The 19672-nt window shown below is 54.3% G+C and overlaps 2 protein-coding genes across 2 annotated transcripts; both read left to right on the forward strand.

Moving 5' to 3' along the window:
- Positions 1–8: 8 nt before the first annotated feature.
- On the forward strand, positions 9–13291 carry LOC149853225 (cathepsin K-like). Its single transcript, XM_090026910.1, has 8 exons — positions 9–2554; positions 7239–7363; positions 7766–7888; positions 8286–8444; positions 9043–9267; positions 9351–9519; positions 9814–9928; positions 10503–13291. The coding sequence occupies exons 2-8, from the start codon at positions 7247–7249 to the stop codon at positions 10597–10599; spliced, it is 1005 nt and encodes a 334-aa protein (XP_089883036.1). The 5' UTR covers positions 9–2554; positions 7239–7246; the 3' UTR covers positions 10600–13291.
- Positions 13292–13685: 394 nt separating this feature from the next.
- MYDGF (myeloid derived growth factor) lies at positions 13686–19422 on the forward strand. Its single transcript, XM_090027231.1, has 6 exons — positions 13686–13917; positions 14558–14608; positions 15918–15979; positions 17119–17200; positions 17795–17867; positions 18483–19422. The coding sequence occupies exons 1-6, from the start codon at positions 13756–13758 to the stop codon at positions 18560–18562; spliced, it is 510 nt and encodes a 169-aa protein (XP_089883357.1). The 5' UTR covers positions 13686–13755; the 3' UTR covers positions 18563–19422.
- Positions 19423–19672: the final 250 nt, after the last annotated feature.

A 19672-nucleotide genomic window follows, 5' to 3' on the forward strand; every position in this document is an offset into this window, starting at 1 on the left:
TCCAGAGAGGCCAGATCTAAGCAGCGGAAGCTTCAGGGTTTGGGAACTCCTGTCATGTTCCCAGATTGTCTGCTGACTGTGTAGCCTTGGGGGTGTATGGGTGTTGGCGTCCAATCTGTTCAGCAGCTGCAGCCAGCAGCCTGATTCTTCCAGGGGGTGCTGAGCTGCCAGCAGGTGGGAGTTTGGGGGCACTCAGTCACTGGAGTTCAGGGCACATGGGCACCCAAATTTGGCACCTGAGGTCCTGACCCTGTAGTAAGGTACAGAGCTGCTCTGTGCATGTGACTGCTGGGGCTGCCTGCATTTGTCATTTGTTCAAGGACAACAAGAAGTCCTTTTTTAAATGCATAGGGGGCAAAAAGAAGGTACTGGGTAACATGGGGCCCCTACGAGGTATGCTAGGAAATTTGGTTGTCACACCAGACGACAAAGCTAACCTATTTAACGATTTCTTTGCCTCCATTTTCCTGAGCAGGGACCAGATCAGCCCCCCTTCAGGCCCCCAGGGCGTGCACCCAGGCCAAGGGTCAGGGAGGAACTAGTCAGGGAACTTGTGGAGGGTCTGAATATATTCAAATCAGCTGGTCCGGATGATCTCCACCCCTGAGTACTGAGGGAATTAGCTGTGGTCATTGCGGGACTCCTGGCACGGCTGTACGAGCCCTCGTGGTGCTCTGGTGTGGTGCCAGAGGACTGGAAGAGGGTCAATGTTCCCATCTTCAAAAAAGGGAGGAAGGAGGACCTGGGGAACTATAGGCCAGTTAGTCTTACCTCGATCCTGGTTAAGCTTTTTGAGAAAATTATCCTGGCACATGTCCAGGAGGGGCCAGCAGGAGAGATCATGCTTAGGGGCAACCAACACAGGTTCATTAGTGGAGGGTCCTGTCAGACCAACCCGGTGGCCTTCTACGCCCAGGTCACCAAATCCGTAGACGCAGGGGTAGCAGTGGACATCGTCTTCCTGGACTTTCGGAAGGCCTTCGACACTGTCTCTCACCCCGTTCTCATTACTGGGGGCTGTGGTGTCGACACCCGCACAGTCAGATGTGTCGCCAACCGGCTGGAGGGCCGCACCCCGAGAGGGTGGTGACGGGTCATGTTTGACCTGGAGGGAGGTGGGCAGTGGGGTCCCCCAGGGCTTGGTCCTCGGGCCCGCACTGTTCAACATCTTCATCAGTGACTTGGACAAGGGGGTAAAAAGCACCTGTTCAAATTCACTGATGACACTAAGATGTGCGGGGATGTGGGTACGCTAGAAGGGAGAAATAGGCTGCAATTGGACCTAGGCAGGTTACGGGTGGGCGGATGAGAACAGGATGGGATTCAACGCCGACAAGTGCAAGGTGCTGTACCTGGGGAGGAAGAGCCAGCACCATACCTACAGGCTGGGGAACTCCCTTCTCATCAGGGCAGAGGCAGAAAAGGATCTTGGAGTCATCGTTGATGCCAAGATGAACATGGGCCGGCAGTGTGGGGACGCGGTCAGGAAGGCCACCCGCACCTTGTCGTGCATCCACAGATGCATCTCGAGCAGGGCCAAGGAGGTGACCCTCCCCCTCTATGCGGCACTGGTCAGGCCACAGCTGGAGGACTGCATCCAGTTCTGGGCGCCGCACTTCAGGAGGGATGTGGACAGCATGGAGAGGGTCCAGAGGAGGCCACTCACATGGTCAGGGGACAGCGGGGCAGGCCCTACGAGGAGAGGCGACGGGCCCTGAACCTGTTCAGCCTCCGCAAGAGAAGGCTGAGGGGGATCTAGTGGCCTGTTACAAACTAGTCAGAGGGGACCAGCAGGCACTGGGGAGTCCCTGTTTCCCCGAGCACCGCCAGGAGTGACTAGAAATAACAATCACAAGCTGGCAGTGGGTAGATTTAGGCTGGATATCAGGAGGCGCGACTTCACAGTCAGGGCGGCTAGGGTCTGGGACCAGCTTCCAAGAGAAGTGGTGCAGGCTTCTACCCTGGGGGTCTTTAAGAGGAGGTTAGATGAACACCTTGCTGGGGTCGTTTGACCCCAGTACTCCTTCCTGCCATGGCAGGGGGTCAGACTCCATCTGCTCAGGTCCCTTCCGACCCGACTAACTATGAAACTGTCTCGTGGAAGACTCAGGGTCTAAAGGTTGGAGACTTGGGCATAGCATCTTGGTTTCCTCTCTGGGTGAAGAAACAGTGCATTAGTTAAACCTGCTGAGTGCTTTGAGATGTGGAGCAGGAGGGTCTGCTCAGGTGCAGCCAGTGCTCCAACTTGGAAGCCAGGTACAAGCTGTTTGTGCTCAGACTATGCACGCTAGCCTTAGCCTGATGGGGCTGCGCGCTTGTTTTAGCTGCTTCAGGAAGCCCTGTTGAGCAAGTGGCTGAGCACCAGGGCTGGCGGGGGAGGGACGGAGAGGGGTCTGGCAGGAAGTTGCATGTCTCTAAGTCTCTGAAGCTCCCCAAGAGGAGACACTAGCGTCCCCGCGGCCTTTAGAGAGAGGAGCCGCCTGCCTTCCTCCCCGCTGCCTCTGGAGACGCAGGGGACCGCGCCGGGGACAGCAGAACTTCTGTGTTTCGTGAGGTTTGTTCCTCTCCCTGTCAAGTCTTCACAGCTGCTTCAGTTCTGAAAGAGCAATGAGTAGGGCTTCTCTTCCCAGCCTGCCGGCTTCGCCTTTCCTTTACCTCCTGACTCCTCAATGCTTTCTTCCAGGCAAGGCGGTCTAGGTGGGAGGTGGCCAGCTGCTGCTCAGCCTGTTTGGATCTGCAGGTCTAAGGCAGGCTGTTGCACTGGGAGTGTGCAGTTGAATTGCGCTGCAATATATACTGACGCAGTCTTGAACTTAAAATGTTGGATCCCTCAAGCTGTCCCCTGGACTGTAGGATGCAGGGCCAGGTGGGGTTTGAGAGCCTCAAAATCATTAGCTTGGAAATCAGTCGATCTCAATCCTGACCTCTTTCGCTGTGCAGCAGGCTTACTGGGGGCCGAAGGAGAAATGCAAAGAAACCTCTGTCTTATCCCTCTCTACTGCCTCTTGCCTTGTACTCCAATTTACCTCTACTTAAGTCAGGTTCAAGGCACCTCTTATTACTGCAAACCCTTTATTTGGAGCCAAAGCACAATTGAACTCATTTCCTAAAGGAACGAACTGCACTTTTGGAAGTGAACAGCCTTAGTGGGATCAGTGCGAGTGAGCATGAAAAATTGCTGTTCCCTGAGCATTGGATGGATTGCAAAGCTTTGGGAGGGCAGGGAGTTCAATTAAGGTTTTTCTTAGTGGTAGGGGTGGCCTTCAAAGTAAATGCTCTGCTTTTTGGTAGGAGAACGCTTGCTTTAAAACATCTCAGATTTGCTCTTGTATTTTTACCTTGGACAGACCTCAAAAAGTTTGACCAGAAAATGACTCTTTGTCCAAATACATCATTTTTTTAGCAAGCTCTGGCATTCTCGTAATCTCGTAGTAGCTAAAACCAGCAGGAAACCCTGAGTCAGAGAGAAACAGAAAGAGAAAATGTGAGCCACTTTGGAAGAGGATTGCCACATGATGGCATATTGCATGTTGTGCCGTTTAAAATACTGTGGGTCTTCTAGAAGTATGTGCACACGTGTGTGTGTGTGTGTGTGTGTGTGTGTACACACATGCACATGGTCTCAGCATTATGTGCAAGGTAAAGTAATTTCTGTGGGTCAGCGTGGGGTGGGCAGTTTCTGTGCCCCAGTGGATGCTCTGCTATAACCAAGTTGGAGGAAGAGCCTAAAATGCACTACGAGATTGCACTGAAATCCTTGATCAGCTCCTAAGCATCCAGTAAATCCAGTTCATCCTGCTGCACTATTTCCCCATCCAGTTTAGGAAGCAAAAGCAAAAATGAACAAGTTCTGTGGTGCTGTCCCAGTAACGAGTTGCTTGGAGGTGTCCCCTATGTAGTGTGTTGGGCATCGCCCTAGTTAGCTAATGCACTTCAGCATCTGTGAAAAATTATAGCTGAGCTGTATCAAAGGAAGGGATGCGGGGGGGACAGGACTTGTGTCTTCAACTGGCAGCTGCGGTTGGGTTGCAAGCCCAATGGTGGGTCGAGTGTCCTTGCCCCGTAATAGTGTCCGCAGCAGCCTGTGGGGCTTGAAAAAGTGCAGTGCTTGGGTAGGTTTGAGCTGGACTGGGCACTCACGGCCAAGCCCCAGGTCTGCTCATTTCTTCCAGGCCAAGGCAGGCACCAATCCATTGCCCTCCTGCCCTGGTACAGTGGAGTGAGGTGCATGCTCAGAAGCAGGGCACGCTTTTCAAAGCAGAGCATTCGGTTGCCTGCACTTGCTTAAGTTGCATCGTCCTTCAGTGCCAGACTCGGGATGTCTGAGCTATGCAGCCAGCCCCGTTTCCTCTCTCGGGGAGGGAGCGAGGGGGAAATAGCTTGCTGGGAAGCTGATGTAGTCTCCTTGGGGACGCCCTCCATCCGCTGCTAGGGTACTGCTGAGCGGAGGTGGATCTGGGGGAAGACACGAGATTGCTACTGAAGAGCCTGGGTTTTGTTTCCAGTGCGTTCAGGCCGTGCCTCAGTTTCTCTCCCTCTGTGAAGTGGGACCTGATTTGGGGCTGTTGCATCTGAGTGTAGCAGTTTCATATGGGGCTGGACCCAAGGAGCTGTAGAGGCTGGGAGCACAGCAGCAGTCCTGGCCTTGGGGGTCAGGCAACTGCTTTCAGGGCCTGCAAGCGTAGGGGTGCTGTCCTGGGAAGGGGAGATCAGGCAGCTCCCAGGGCATCCTTCCCCCAATCCCCTGCCCCCCACACGCAGCTCTGCTGCTAGACCTCAATGTGAAGCAAAAGCCTGCCCGCCTCCCCTGCAGCTTCCTCTGACCTTCTCAGTGCTATTTCTGCCTCCTGTTCGCAAATGGCTCCGCTTATCGGCGCTGCGGGCGGACGTGTGATCCGCTGCCAAAGCCACAACCTGGGACCATCTAGGCTGTTAAAAAGCATCCCCCATGTTTCCTCTAGTGCCAGTTGTCACACTGCTCTTTTGTGCCAGGCTGGGCTCTGGCCAGCTGGAAAAGCAGCTTTCCCAGAGCTGTGCATATGCGATGCTGACTTCTGACCCTGCCTGAGCTTTTACCGGCACTTGGGGCTCATCCTGCTGGGTGCCCTGGCCCCAGTGCAGCCTGGTATTTAAACACGGGCTTGGCCTCAGCAGGACTTCTCCTTGGTTTGCCTGCCTTGCTGGGCGTGCAGTACCTTGCTGGATGGCATCCTCTGCTTCTCAGTGCAGGGCTTAAAGGCACTTTCTGCATCACCCTCTGCGATTGTCAGCACTGGACAAGTAGGTCTTTGCCCCAAGTACCTTGGTCATGAGCCAGCAGTGGTGTCCCTGGTGACGGTCCCTTCTGGAGGCAGGACAGGAAGGAGATCCTTAGCAAAAGACTTTGCAGGCAGAAGAGGGGCTGACTGCTGAGCAGAGGAGCGGCACCTCGGGTATCGGCAAAGCGCCTGCCAGTGCTATACCCCGCAGGGCCTTATAGAAAAGGGCCAGAAAGACAGAAGCCAGAAACCTGGCTGGGATGTGGGAGCTGCATGGGGAGGTCTGACTACGGGCAGAGCCAGAGGGCACAGAAAGCAGAGCAAGAAACCCGAGGCTGACGGTCATGAGACCGTCCTCCGTCCCAAAAGTCGCAACGTTGACCTCAGTAGGACTCCACCAAAGTCCCCACGTGGGAAAGTCTACCTCCCACCCGCTGGCTGGTCTGTCCACCTGTACAGACCCCCAGTCCCACTTGAATCTTGCTAAATATTTGGCTACAAGCAGAAGCAACTCTCTCCCCCGACCCCATGATTGCAGTCATCTGATGCATACAGCGCACGCACAAGATGAGCGTCCCTTCAGCACGTTGTAACATCTCTGCCCAGCAGAGAGGAAGTCTGACTCATTTCCAGTAATAAAGGTGGTTTTTGTCCTCATGCAAAAGGTACTGCTAGTGGCTGCCTCCATTAGGCCGACTGTAGCTGTAACGCTAGCAGCGTGTGTGGTGTGGGTAGAAAACCAGTCGAGTAGACACTGTCCCTTGCTTGCGGTGACTGTTTGCTCATGGCAGCTGGGAAGTAGCATGGCAAGGGCCAATCCTCAGAGCACAGCTGTGCTGCTTCCTAAATAAATATTTAAATACCCTGGCCGGAGGGTGGGGAGCTGGGGGAAGCCATGCCCAGGTGATCACCCTCCGACTGACGATCTGCTGAGATTGCACAGGCAGCAGCAACACCACCCAAGGCTGAGCTGGAGTTTGGTTTTACCCAGCAAGTCTCCTGCCCAGACAGGAACAAAAAAAGAGCCTGGGCAATGCTGGTCTATGAGCGGAAATCAGCTGGCAGCTATAAACGGTACTGAGTGCCCCCAGCTGATTCCCGGGAGCCTTCGGGGGCTGCAGATGTTGGGCTAAAGAGAAGGACCCAAGTGACACTGCCCTCCTCCAGCTGCAGCCGCGTCCTACGCGGTGTCCGCAACTCGAGCCTTGTGCTCTGGCCATCAGCCTCCTGCTTGAGACCCGATTTTTCCTTCTCCGCCTTATTTCCTCCCTTCCCTATTTCCTTCTTTTTTGCCTTTAGTCAGAACAAGTCATCTGGCTTTCCCCAGCCTCTAAATCCCTGACTGGGCAGCTGGGCAGAATTGAAGCCCCAATTCTGGTATATTTTGCCAGGCCTTGGCATGGCCGCCTGCCTCTCGGGCAGCGGGGTCGGTGGAAAAGTCGGCTCCGTTGCCTGTGCTCGGCTGGCTGCTCTTCCCCCTCTCTCCTCCTGCACCACACCTCCCGTTTTGCCTTCAAGGGAGTGGGATCTTCAGCCCATCTCAGCTCTTTTCCCCCTTCCATAAAAAGGACAGTGAAATTGCATCTCAAAGGCAGCTGGGACCTTTATAAACCCTGTTGAAACAAAGGGTTTTGTGTAAAACACCCCCCACCCAACTCTCTCCAGCCACAGGGACCGGGAGGAAAAGAGGCTGTTAAAATGAAAGCCTTGCTTTTCATTTCAAACACTTCCACCAGATTTCTTTCTTCCTTGCTGTCTTTAATGAGGGTTTTAATGGGGATTTGTTTCACGGGTCTCAGCAGGCCAGTGTCTCCGTCCTAGAAACCCTGAGCCAGGCTTAGTGCTTTCATGTTGCGCTGTGACGGGGTCACGCGAACGCTTTTGCTCTGGCTCTTTTTATCCATCAAAATTAACTTGACGGATGCTGGGAGCAGCCACGATTCACTGCTAACCGGGGTGTTCCTCGCTCCGCACCCACAGCCTGCGCCATGCTGGTCCTGCCAGGGCTCCTCGTGGCGCTGCTGGGCTGGGCTCTTGCTCTGGACCCAGCCCTGGAAGATGGATGGAGGGGATGGAAAAGCTTCCATGCTAAGGAGTATCCCGAGGTAAGTCCAGAGCATGGAGGGGCTCCGAGTTGTTCGGGGTGGGGGAGGACGGGTCCATTGGCCAAATAGAGACTTCCCCTTGTGGGGGGTCATGCATAATGCCCACTGATTTTGAAGGGGACAGACCTGGAGGACATGGTCCAGCCCTCATGGTGCAGCCGAGGGCCCGTGGGGAACTGCTGGACGCATGCACATGCATGCACACGCACATGCACGCGCCTGCACAGCGGGGTCCCTTCTGCTGTCTCAATTCAGTAGCCCGCCCCTGTGCAGCCCCAGCACCTCAGCTTCCCTGACTCAGGCCCATCTCATCGGACCTGTCCCCTGAGTTTCCCCTGCCCAGCTCCTTTGCTTCCAGACCAGGAGCCTGGCCGACTGTAACTGCTCTCTGTCCCTTGGCAGGAGGATGAAGGTTTCCGGAAGGAGACCTGGGCGAAGAACCTGCGGCGGATCAAGCAGCACAACCTGGAGGCATCTCAGGGGAAGCACAGCTACCACCTGGAAATGAACCACTTTGGGGACCTGGTACATGCCCTGTCTTGGCCTCGCTTGGCTTGTGGGGGCGGGTGGGAGAGCGAGGTGCCCCCCTGGCTATCTGGAACCCTCTTCCCTTCTCCCATCTCCTCTCCATCCTCCTCTTTCAGCCCTCAAAATCCCAGCACCATGGCCCCCCTCTTCCCCTGCACGCCACAGAGGCTCTTCTCCCTTCAACGACAGCATGACCACATCCTCCTCCTTCACCCCAACGCCAAGGGGCCCTGCAGGGACCAGCTTCCCATCCCCAGCACTCGCTTCCTCCATCCCTCCCGCCCCTCCTGGCTTCCCACGCAGCTGATGTTTAGGATCCGCTGGGGAAACCCAGGTCTACAGGCTGCGGGGCTCAGGTGGTGATGTCTTCTCAAGACGTCTCCTTTCCTTGCAGACGGATGAAGAGTTCAACCAGGTTCTGAATGGCTTCATTCCCGACACCGCCCAGCAGCCCGGTGGGATGGAGTTCCTCTTCCAGGAGCTGGCTTCTCCTGCGACCCCGAAAGAGGTGGACTGGCGAGTGAAGGGCTATGTCACCCCCGTGAAGGACCAGGTGGGCTGAGGCTGCAGCTGCAGCCCCCGGGCTGGGAATTCAGAGAGGACCTGATACCCAGCCCCAGGGTCTGCTGCTGCTCATGATGTTCCAGGGAAGGGGCCTCGGGGATGCTGGGGGCCTGCACCTGATCACAGCTCCGGGTCCTGCCCAGGTTCAGGTGACCCTATTCAAATACCCAAGGCCTCAGCCTGCAGTGTGGGTGCAATCCAGACCCAACTGGGTGGAACTGGGTGCAGTCGTGTCCCTGTTGCCACCTTCCTCTGGTGGGGATGGCTTGGCTGAGGGTACACGTTTCTTTCCCCCTGTTCCCGTCTGCTTTAAAGCTGTTACAACAGGGAGCAGCCCCCAGCCACATCAATTGTGGTTCTTCCCCAGCGATGGGCAGCCAAACAGAGCAGCTGGGGTGTGGGGAGAGGTGTCCTGCACAGTGCATGTGCTGCCCAGGTCCCGGGTAGGTCTCAGCCTCTCTGTAACGCCAGGGGACCCGCTGCAATTACACGGCCTGACCACCTGCATCTCCCAGGGCCAGTGAGCCCCACTGGGGCTTTCTGCAATCTGGGACTGAGCTAGAATCCCCTTTCTTTGTCTTCCTCAGGGCTTATGTGGGTCATGCTGGGCTTTCAGTGCCACTGGGGCCCTGGAGGGGTTGGTCTTCAACAAGACAGGCAAGCTGGTGCAGCTGAGTGAGCAGAACCTCATGGACTGCTCCTGGAAGCTGGGGAACAGTGGCTGCCATGGGGGGTACATCACAAGGGCCTTCCAGTACGTGCGTGACAACGGGGGCATCAACTCGGAGCACGTCTACCCCTACCTGGGACAGGTAACGACGGAGAGGGGAGACAGCTGGGTGGCCGGGCAGCGGGAGCAGGGCTTGAGCACCCATTCTGCATCGCGCCCCTGCAGGACGACTGGCACTGCCGCTACAACACCCGGGACAAAGCGGCCAACTGCACCTCCTTCCGGCTGGTCAAGCAGGGCAGCGAGGCAGCCCTGGAACAGGCGGTGGCTGCCGTGGGCCCAGTCTCGGTGGCGGTGGATGCTAGGAGCTTTAAGTTTCGCTTCTATCGGAAAGGTACCAGGCGCTTGGGCCGGGGGCCCCTAAATGAAGCTCTCCCGGATTGGGGTGCAGGGGCCCAGGGCTGTGTCTGCTCTCTCACACCCTGTCTCATTTTACAGTAGCCTGTGAGGGCAGAGGCTTTGCCCCTCTGTGCTGCGCCCGGGGGTCCAGCCCACCGCGCCAGGGCAGATTCTCTCTCCAGTGACCTGCCAGGACCCCTCTCCCGAACCGCAGAGCCAGCAGTGCTGGTGGGAGCCGCCCTGTCCCTGCTAACACACCTCGGCTCTGATTCAGCTTTGCTCATTCCAGGAGTCTTCAATGACAGTCACTGCAGCCGGACAGTGAACCACGCGATGCTTGCTGTTGGCTATGGCACGACCCAGGAGGATGGGAAAAGCAAGGACTACTGGATCCTAAAGAACAGGTGATGGGGTGGGGAACGGCCAGGAGAGAAAGCACCTTTGGGGATGTGGCTGTGCATTCATCTGTCACCCCCTGCCCGCATCCAGCCCGGTACCCCCTTCCCTTGCAGGGCAGATTGCGCAGACACAAACCTGCGCTCTACCTCCCAGGGCGTCTTCCTCCTGTCCTGTCACCTAGGGCTGGGAGCAAGAGCTGAGCAAGCCTCCTTCTGCCTTGGTAGCCCAGTGTGATACTTCAGGGCTGCTCCTTTCAGCTGGCTGAGCTTGTTAGCAGATGGCATGTTCGGGGAGGCAGCCTGGCTGCAGCTGCCAAGACGCAGCAATCAGAGGGAGATGGGAAGCCAGAGCGTGGCCATAAAGAAGTGCCCGGTTCCTTGCTGGGAGGGTATGGGGGTCTCGACACCAGCTCTCTCTCAGCTGCTCAGTGCAGCCTCCAGTGCAGCCATTTGCTTGTTAGGGAGCTTCTGTGCCGCAGACCCTTCTCATGACAAGGGGGGCACGTCCTACAGCCCCCCGCCTTGCTCCCCTGTGTTCCCGCACAGCGACACGCTCACTCTTCTCCTTCTCTTCCCACAGTTGGTCTGAGTACTGGGGTGAACAAGGCTACATCCGGCTGTGGAAAGGAGACAACCACTGCGGGGTTGCCAATCAAGCCAGCTTTCCCGTCTTGTAACCCCTCGGACCTGCCAAGGGGCCTCTATGCTAGAAGAGCGTTCATCCCACTGGGATCCTTTCCCCTTGATTGCCTTCAAGTCTGGATTTTTCTCCTCCAAACACCACTCCTTCGGGCCCCCAGCCAGGATTTCAGGGCCGTTTCTTTGTTGCCACAGCTTCAAATTTCACTTGCCTTTAGTAGCAATTAAGTCGTGTAGCAAACTGCTCTTCTAATCGGGATGCGCAGTGTCCCATCCACGCCGAGCGAGATGGGGTGTTCTCTGCCTAACGCCTTCCCAAGACAACTGTGCAAAGCAAGCTCTTTGTTGGGTGGAGATGAGATTAAAGAAGCTTCTCCACAGGAGCTCTCTGTGTACGACAAGCCTGGCATTTCCTTCAGCCTTTGTAGCTCGTGCTCCGAAGCTGGCCGAAACTGTTCCAGGCTGGGTGGCAGCCAAGCTAAGGAGAATGGGGGGAAAGCACTCGGGACATGCTCCTGCCTTATTTTTGCCCTGTCTGTGCACTGTATGTTGACTTGCTTTCTGCCCCCCAAAGGTCGTTCGTGGAGAGCAATGTGCTTACGGAGCCAAGCATGCTGGTGGGATACAGTTGGCAGAGCCCGGGTGCCCTGCATTCAGACAGGGAGTCCCTCAGAGAGCTGTAGCAAAAGGCAAAGACAACTTCTAGACCCCTGCCTTCCTACAACGTAAGAACATAAGCCGTGCCATACTGGCTCAGAGCAATGGTCCGTCTAGCCCAGTACCCTGTGTCCAACAGCGGCAGAAATGGATGCTGTAGAGAGAGAGCACTGAACCGGACATCTCCAGTGATCTTTCCCTTATTGAGAATCCTCCTTGGCATCTCCCAGTACTGGGGGACAGACGCTAGAGGAAACATCTCCAGCCGTTCTGTTCCATAGCCATTAATAGATCGATCATCCATTCACTGATCCAGTCCCTTTATGAACCTGGCTTGTAGCATCTGCCTCCACCCCCTCCTGTGGCCATGAGTTCCACAAGTTAACTACACGGTGTATAAAAAGTACTTCTGGCAGGAAGGTAGAGGAAGAGTGGTTTCAAGTGCGAGGCAGAAGAACTGCACACTCGCGCTTCCCCAAGCTGCTGTGTGACCTCCCCCTCCTTATGCCTCTTCCCACATCACAGCCTGACATTGACTACACCCTCAACGTGGGTTTGGAGTCTCTGCGTGGGTCTGAAACCCTTTGAGCCCGTCTGGAAAAAGGCTTGAGCTTGCACACAGCGGCCTCATAGGTTTTCACTATTGTTGCAATGTTGTGCTGAGTTCCCAAAAGCTGGTGTCCATGGGAAGGGCTCTAATCTTCACCTGATCCTCAGAAGCAAGTGGGGGGTCTGTGTGGGCAAGAGGGACAACTTTCCACCTATTTTGGACCCAAGGAGCAAAGCTTCCTAGGAGCTCAGGGGAGTGAGGGGAGCTATTGATCTGGGCCCACACAGGTCTACTAATAGGCAACCCCCAAAAGACCCCACACACTAGGTCATCCTGAGGTCTCCCCTGCAGACCCCCTGCTCTTGCAAGTTGCCACCGTCTGGCTATCTCAGCCAGGTTTTGCAAGTGCCGCCACACGCGAAAGGCGAGGGGATCCTAAGCTCTTCTCTCTGCACCCTTTTTGCAACCACAGCTCGTCTAGTCCCAGGATGCTGCAGCACAGCCACCTGCAGCCTGGGACGGCCAGTTGGGCAATTTGCTTTGTAGCACAGCACCGGGCTCGTCTGGCGTCCTTCAAGCTAAGCCTCTGGAGATTTATGAGAGAACCGGCGGTCCTCCAGCTTTATTTCCCCTCTCTGTGCCTTCATGAGCTGGAGGCACGGTATAAATCAAGCATTTCACAGCTAGGTTCAGGTACGTTCAGGAGATTGATTTTGGTGCTGAGACACAGGAGTCCTGAGTAATGGCAGCCCCAGCAGTGGTGAGCAGCTGGACCTTGCTTTTTGTAGCTCATTCAGCATGCCTGCAGCCCAGGCCCGATGGCCGTGATGACCCAATAGATTTCTTCCCTTGACCCCGCTTTCTTCCAAAATGGCTTTGAGGATTTATTGCTGCTGGAAGGGGCTGGCCTGCTCCACAGCCCTGGAGACTGAAAACCTCCAGACACTGCAGGGAACGAGCAGGGTGTCAGATGCTGTCCAGCCAGTGCATTGACCTCCAGTGGGGGAAAGGACCTGTGTAGTCCATCAGCACCTCAAATGCCGTGTTCTTACACATAGCAGTAGGCATCTGCTATGTCAGGGATCCGTCCCAGAGGCCAGAGGAGTGGGGTGGGACTGGACCCTGGGCCGGATCAGCCCCACAGGCCGCCCCACTCCCACCCATCAGGACACTGTGGGGCCAGAGCAGGTGCCAGGTCTGGCACGCAGGGGATCCACAGACAGCTCCCTCCTCCTCCCAGGCTGGATCCAAGTCTCCTCTGCCCGGTCAAGGACTCTGCTAACCCTAACCCATGGGTCCATCCTGCTTGCGGTGCCCACCCCAGATGGGCTGGGCCAGGCATGCAGGGAGGAGGAAGGGTCTCAGCTTGGCCCTGAATGGAGGCAGTGGTGGCCTTAGGGTTGTCAGGGCCCTGGGCAAGGGGGTCATTTGGGGAGGCTTAATTTGGATGACCTATAAGCAAGTCAGACATTCTTTATTTCAATTGCACTTTGCCCTCTGCATGAAACTGCAATGAAAGGATCTTAATACCATATTGACAATACAAATATTCAGTGTAGTTCATTTTTATTTTGATAAAGCGTGGTCGCTTGGTTTGCCCTCCCCTAACTGGCGGAGGTCAGCTCCGGGGGCCAAATCCTTGGTCCCTCTGTGACATCAATGGTGGTGGTGGCATGAAGCGTGCATCACCTATTCAAGGGGAGTTTGGAAAGGGATCAGGTAGTGAGCCATGAATTTAACTTCCCACTTGCCAAAATTTAATGAGCCATGACTTTAATTGCCTCCCCCCCCTTGCTGCTCCCTAATTGGAAGAGCTGCCAGGCTCCTGGTTCCAGATGTGGTCTCGAAAGGGTTAACCCTGGCATGCTGGACTCGCTGCCCGTCTCCAAGATGGCCGCCAAAGCGCCCCCGCCCCTTCCCGCGGTCCGGCTCAGCGGCGTTTTGGATTGACCCCTCCGGCGTGCCGTAGGGAGGCTTTCTGGCTAAGATGGCGGCGCCCAGCGGAGGGAGTTGCGGGCGGCTCTGGTTCGCGCTGTTCGCCGCCGTCCTCCCGTTCGTGCTCGGCGGGGCGGGGGAGGGGGAGGGGCCCAGCACGGCCGAGTTCGACGTGAGGCCCGGCGGCATGGTGCATTCTTTCTCGCGGACCCTGGTGAGGCGGCTGCAGACACGGCGCGCGCGGATTGGCTGAGCCGCACCTCCTGGCACTCGGGTTGGCCGCGAGCCAGAGGGCGGGGCCGGGGCGGGGCTGCCGTCGAGACCGCGCCCTCCCGACCCTTCAGCGCCCCCTGCGGTGGGCGGGGGGTGTCAGTGCAGGGGGCTCTGGCACCCCATGAGGCAGACCCAGCTGGGTGCCCTACAAACCTCCCTCCATACACAGACAGGGCAGGCATCTCCTGTGACACCCCTTGTCCTGCCCCTGCGAGGGACGAACCGAACCGCCCGCTGGGAGCGTGCGTGAGTTCAGGGCAGGGCCGGGGGGTGCCTTCGTTGGGTGTCCTCATAGCTGACAGCCCCTGAGCTCGGGAGCAAGCTGCTATGTCGCCTGTCACTGCGGGTGCAGGCAGCCAGAGGAGGCAGCGTGCTCCAGGGACGTGGGGACAGCGACTGTTAGTTCTTTGCGTCCTCTCAAGCTTGCAGAGAAACAGTTTAAGTGTCGGGACTTGCCAGAAATCCCTTCAGTGCCTTTCCGAGATATAGAGACGCTGTGCAAGGCCAGGCAAATTGCTGAGGCCCAACAAATAGCTCATCCTGCTGTGAGAGAGTGCTGATCCTTGCCTTCTCTTTTCAAGGGGGATTACACCTGCACGTTCACGTACGCCGCCCAGGGAGGGACGAACGAGGTAAGGTTTCCAAGCGTCTGGGCATTTGATTTCGGCAGTGCCACGCATGGCTCCAGAGCCCGTATAAAAGAAGCTTCTGGAGAAGTCTGTGTGTTTTAACAAGAGTAGCTAATTACCTTGATCCTCAGACGTATGTGGGGGTGTGCGAGTGTGGGCAATAAAGGGGCATTTAGATTCTGAAGTGCTCCAGTGCTGCAATAAGGAGCAAGTACATCTCTCTCTTCCTGGGTACAGCTGGAAATCCTAAGAGAATTTCACAGCTGCATCCACCTAAAGCATAAAAAGACACACAACCATCACCACTAAACAAATGCACCACAAAACCATGCAGAAAGCATTTCAGAACTGATCATACGCTCAGATGTGAGTAAGTGACAGGTCCTTATTTCCCTTCTGAATCTTTAACTGGTGGGGAATGAACATAAACCACATTTGTCTCTGCAACTACAGTCATACCATTTTTTTTTTTTTAAATGAAGCGTGAGAATAATCCTCTGACTACAGACCTGGGCTTTGTGAAAGGTAAAAAAAAAAAACCCATGAATTTGCAGTGTTTCACAATCACAAAAGCAAACTGCCTGCATTTGCTTCAGCTGCAGAAAAGAGTTGCTTGTATACTCCAGTGAGGCTGAGTTCAGCAAGGCCCTGACACCTGCAAAGCTTGAGGTTTGCAGTTCACTTGGGGCTTTTTTTGGCAAGCAGATGTTGCCTCTCCTATAACTGAGGGGTTTTCAAAATGCTTATCTCCACAAGGAAGTAACCTGCAGCTCTTATTCTCTTGAAGAAGTGGCTTTTCTTGCTGGTGTTGCAGTAACACTCGGGAGTTGTGGCATGGGCTCCTTTCACTAGATGCTGCACAAACACACGACATAAAGACGTGACCCTCTCACACACCTGAAACAGCTTCCTTTGGGGAAGAGTTATGTTTGTTTTTATAACACAGGCAGGAGCAAGGCTTTTCCCTCCACCACTTTATTAGTGGGGAGGAAGTGTAGTGCTTGTGCCCCACCCCAAAGAAAAGCAGTAATTAAAAAAGGGTTGTTGGTAGTTGGCTGGCAACTGTGTTCCAGTTAAACGTGACGTTTTAGTCACCCTTTGAGACTTGTATGGCCATTCTCGAGCTCTCTGCACAAGTATACCATTGCCACAGTATAAATACCACTGGCTAGTGAGGTCCCTACTCAGGAAGGGTTGTTGTGGCTGAAATGTGTGATGTGTGCAGCTGGTTGCAAAGACCTGGAATGGCACCAGGCAGTGAGTGAGGCTGAATGCTGCGAGGATTCACTGTTCATCCCTTTCCTTCCCATAGCAATGGCAGATGAGTGTTGGAGTCAGCGAAGACAACCTGCTCTTCTCTTGCTCAGTCTGGAGGTGTGTTGAGACTTTTTAACCCTAAGAGTGTAAGATGTTCCCTGTCCCTGTTCCCGTGAACCTCCTCTGCCCTCAGAATTTGGGTCTCCACATAGTCCCGCTTCTCCCACTTGATACTCGCAGCCTGCTGTTCCTTTTTGCCCAAATCATGGCCCCTTTTCTTCCTCCTGTGAATTTCCCCCTCCCGCTGCCATCTTCTCTCCTGCAACTTTGTGGAAAACAAGGCTCCAGGGTGTAGATAAATCAGCCCAAAGATTAAACTGGGGAGAGGGGGCAACTCTTTTGGGCAGAGTGCCAAAATCACCCGTAACCTCAACTTATAAGATGCTGGCATGCCAGGGGTGGATGGCAGGAGAGCCACAAGGGACCTTATACTTGTTGTGGCAGAGGAGCCCCGGCCTCTTCTCCACTATCTGCCCCGAGGTGCGCATGCCAAGCAAAATGCCTTGACATGCCATGCTCTGGCACCCATGCTGGGGGTTGCCTACCCCTGGATTAAACCACCTCAAGCATTCATAGTAGACAGGGCTTTCCCTTGGCAATCCCTTCCTCCTGTGAGTTGGGAAACCCTTAGAAGAGAACCTCTCCACACGACAGCTGCAATGCTAGCTGGTTTACAGCATCAGCCTGCTGGAGTCCTTGGTCACAGGTTTGTTTCTGGCTTTGGGCAAGATGCATATGCGTCTCATTAAAGGGATTTTGCCCTGGATCCAGCTCTAGTTCTCAGGTGGGTTGTTGATAAACTCTGCTGACACTAGGGGGAGCTACAGGAGAAAACACAGGGCTATTTGAAGGACCTGTACCCAAGCCTGCATCTGGGGTATCTCTGTCCTTCCTTGGGGCATTCCAAGGCCTACAGCAGGGACTTGCTCCCTTTCAGAGCACTGTCTCCCACCTGGGTTGGCTCCTAGGGGCGTACACTTCACTTCCTCCTCCTCTGAGCATCCAGAGCATGATGCCTTGAAAGCTCCCAGCCCTTCCTCATTGCAGTGAACCAACTCAAAATCAAGACCCTGCTTTTCCTGCCCGGCAGGGAGCTGTTCTGATCCTTTGCCCTCAGCATGCTCTTGTTCCTAGTGTTTTCTGCCATATAACCTCTCCCTTCTTTCAAAGTCAAAGATTCTTTTCTTTCTTTTCAGGCCCCAGGGGAAGTCTTATCTCTTCTTTACCCAGTTTAAAGCTGAAGTGAAAGGAGCGAAGATAGAATATGCCATGGCTTATGTAAGTCCCATATGATTCTTCTGAATGGTCATGTGGGGGCTGGCTGGACAATGAGAGCAATCAAACAGCTGCATTACTTGGCGGCTTCATTGAAATCATTATTCCACTGTGCCCTTAATTAAAGTGCGGTTATGGGCAGGGAAGTAGCAACAAATGGACCCCTTTGCAGACCACCATGCCTGCTCCCTGGAAGTCTTTGCCTGGCTGCTGGTTTTAAAGATGCCACTCACTACTCTGGTCAGTTCTGAAGAAGCAATGTTGCTGGGGGAAGGAGGGGTGTTTTTGGCTTGATCCATTAAGTCATTTGTAGTGCAGAGGATTTAATCTTGGTTTAAAGAGCCAGAGACCTTCCAAAAAAGCATAGGAACTAGGGAGAGAAAAGACCTTTTAGTTCCCTTAGACCAATGGTTCCCAGTTTATCCCCTATGGAGACCCCTGCTCCAGCAGAAAAATATTTGCCCCAGTTACTCTTATCAGTAGGAGCTGCAACCATCTTTGTGTAAAAGACCTGTTGGGGTTTTTGCTGTTTGCTTACTTAATCTGGAAGCTCTTTTGATTTGCTTAAATGATAAAACCCCTTCATTGTCATTTCAGTCTAAAGCAGCGGTGGCCGGACAGAGTGACATCCCTTTAAAGGAAGAGGAATTTGAAATCGCTGAAACAACAGGTCTGTTGCTATCTAAAGAGAGGGGCTTACATGGGGGATGGGGTCAGTTATTCAAAATGAGAGAGATCTGTGGGCAAGAGGTATTTACACTAAACACAAGGGTGAGAAACAGAAGTCTGGAGTGTTCCCGCGACCTGGAATCCTTTTTGCCAACCAGAAGGGTCTGGAGTGTGTGTGTGTGGTGCACCCACCATTTGGGGTTCTCCTGGGGCAGGATTTTTCTATGATTCTCCAAGTGGAGGGCTGTGGCATATTTTGGTCTATTGCAAATGATTAGAAGCAAGGTAGGACACTGCTGGAAAGGTATCTGACACCTAGCTGCTTGAGTGTTGGAGCTGGTATATTTGTGACAGCAGTGGGTTGTGCACTCCTTAGGATGGGGACCATCTCTCTTGCTGTCCTATACAGCCCCTCCCCACAGACTGGGGGCACGTTCCCTCTCTAGAACATGTAGATGCTACCAGGAGCTAAACAGTGACTTTGTAACTAGCTGGTTTGTGCTCTCTGTAGGTCTGATGTGGAGCTCAGTGCTTGGCCTTGGCATTGTGTTCTCTAGGAAAGGGCCAGGCATTGCAGCCTCCTTGCCCATTCGTTCATTGTGTATTCTCGTTCCAGTGGCTCACAAGGACGGCAAGTTCCATTCCGAGCTGTCCAAACTAGTGATTGTAGCAAAAACGCCCCACGATGAGCTGTGATCTGGAGGCTCCTGGACGGGTCGTGTTTCTTGGCTGGAGCAGCGTGGCAGATAAAGGGGATATTTGGTTTCTCCCTGGATTTTTCTCAAGTGGCCAAATCTTTCCTGTTTTCCACATAGAAATATATGGGGTCCGATACGAGCGGGACTCGGGGATGTTAAGACAGATCCATGCTGTCTTGTGTCAGAGTAACAATGTGCTTGAGGGACAAGAGACCTTTTGCAGCTAGAACTGGCCTCTTGGATTCTTGATCTGCAGCCAGCCATTCTACTGCCTGCTTTCTGCTTCAGTGATCTGCTGAATATGGTAAAGCTCCCCTGGAACGGGGACTCCTTATCTTTTTGGCAAGGAAGAGCAACGCAGAAAGATAAGGGGCCGGATTTGAACAAGGTTTGCTAAAGAAAAGTCGTTAACTCTCTAGTCTCTGGAGGGGGAATGGGATTTCTCTGGAGAAGCAGCAAAAGATGAACCTATTCAAATGGGGAGCAGGTGGCGGGAAGGGAGGGAGCAGTGGCTGAGACAGTTGGCCCAGCCCATTTGATATCCTGTCCAGTGGGTAGTATCCAAAGACCATCTCTCAGCGGGCAGGAGAGGACCCTACATCGCTGCCTCAGTGTACAGAGTGGGGGCGGTACCCTGGCATAGGAAACAGCACTGTGGAGCACACACAGGCCTTGCTTATTCTGATACAACACAGAGATCCATTAAGTTACGCTTTCGCTATCCGACACAATTCCAGGACTATTTTCTTACAAGCTGAAATGATTTTTCTTATTTAGATGAATAACTGTGAAGGAATCCAGCATTCCCTTCATGTGTAAATACAGCAAATTAAATAAATAAAGCAGAACATGTCTCCAGGTTTGTTTTGATCCGACGCTGGGTCTTCCATCCTCTCGGTCTTCACACAACTTATTTGGCTTTGTGGGCACTAACCTTTTGGCTCTCAGGTTCTTGTCCCCTCAGCAGGCGCCGGCAGGTTCTTATGCTGTGTCTCCTTGGTTGGAAAGAGGTGATGTCATGAGACAAAAGAAGGTCAGTAAGAAGAAATGCGTCGTGTCTGTTTAGGGAAACTAGAAGTTAGGAGTGCAAAGGGTCTATTATATTGCT

Source organism: Crocodylus siamensis, chromosome 14 (genome assembly GCF_052110815.1).
Source record: "Crocodylus siamensis isolate JL-2025a chromosome 14, ASM5211081v1, whole genome shotgun sequence".
In the NCBI taxonomy this organism is placed as follows: domain Eukaryota; kingdom Metazoa; phylum Chordata; order Crocodylia; family Crocodylidae; genus Crocodylus; species Crocodylus siamensis.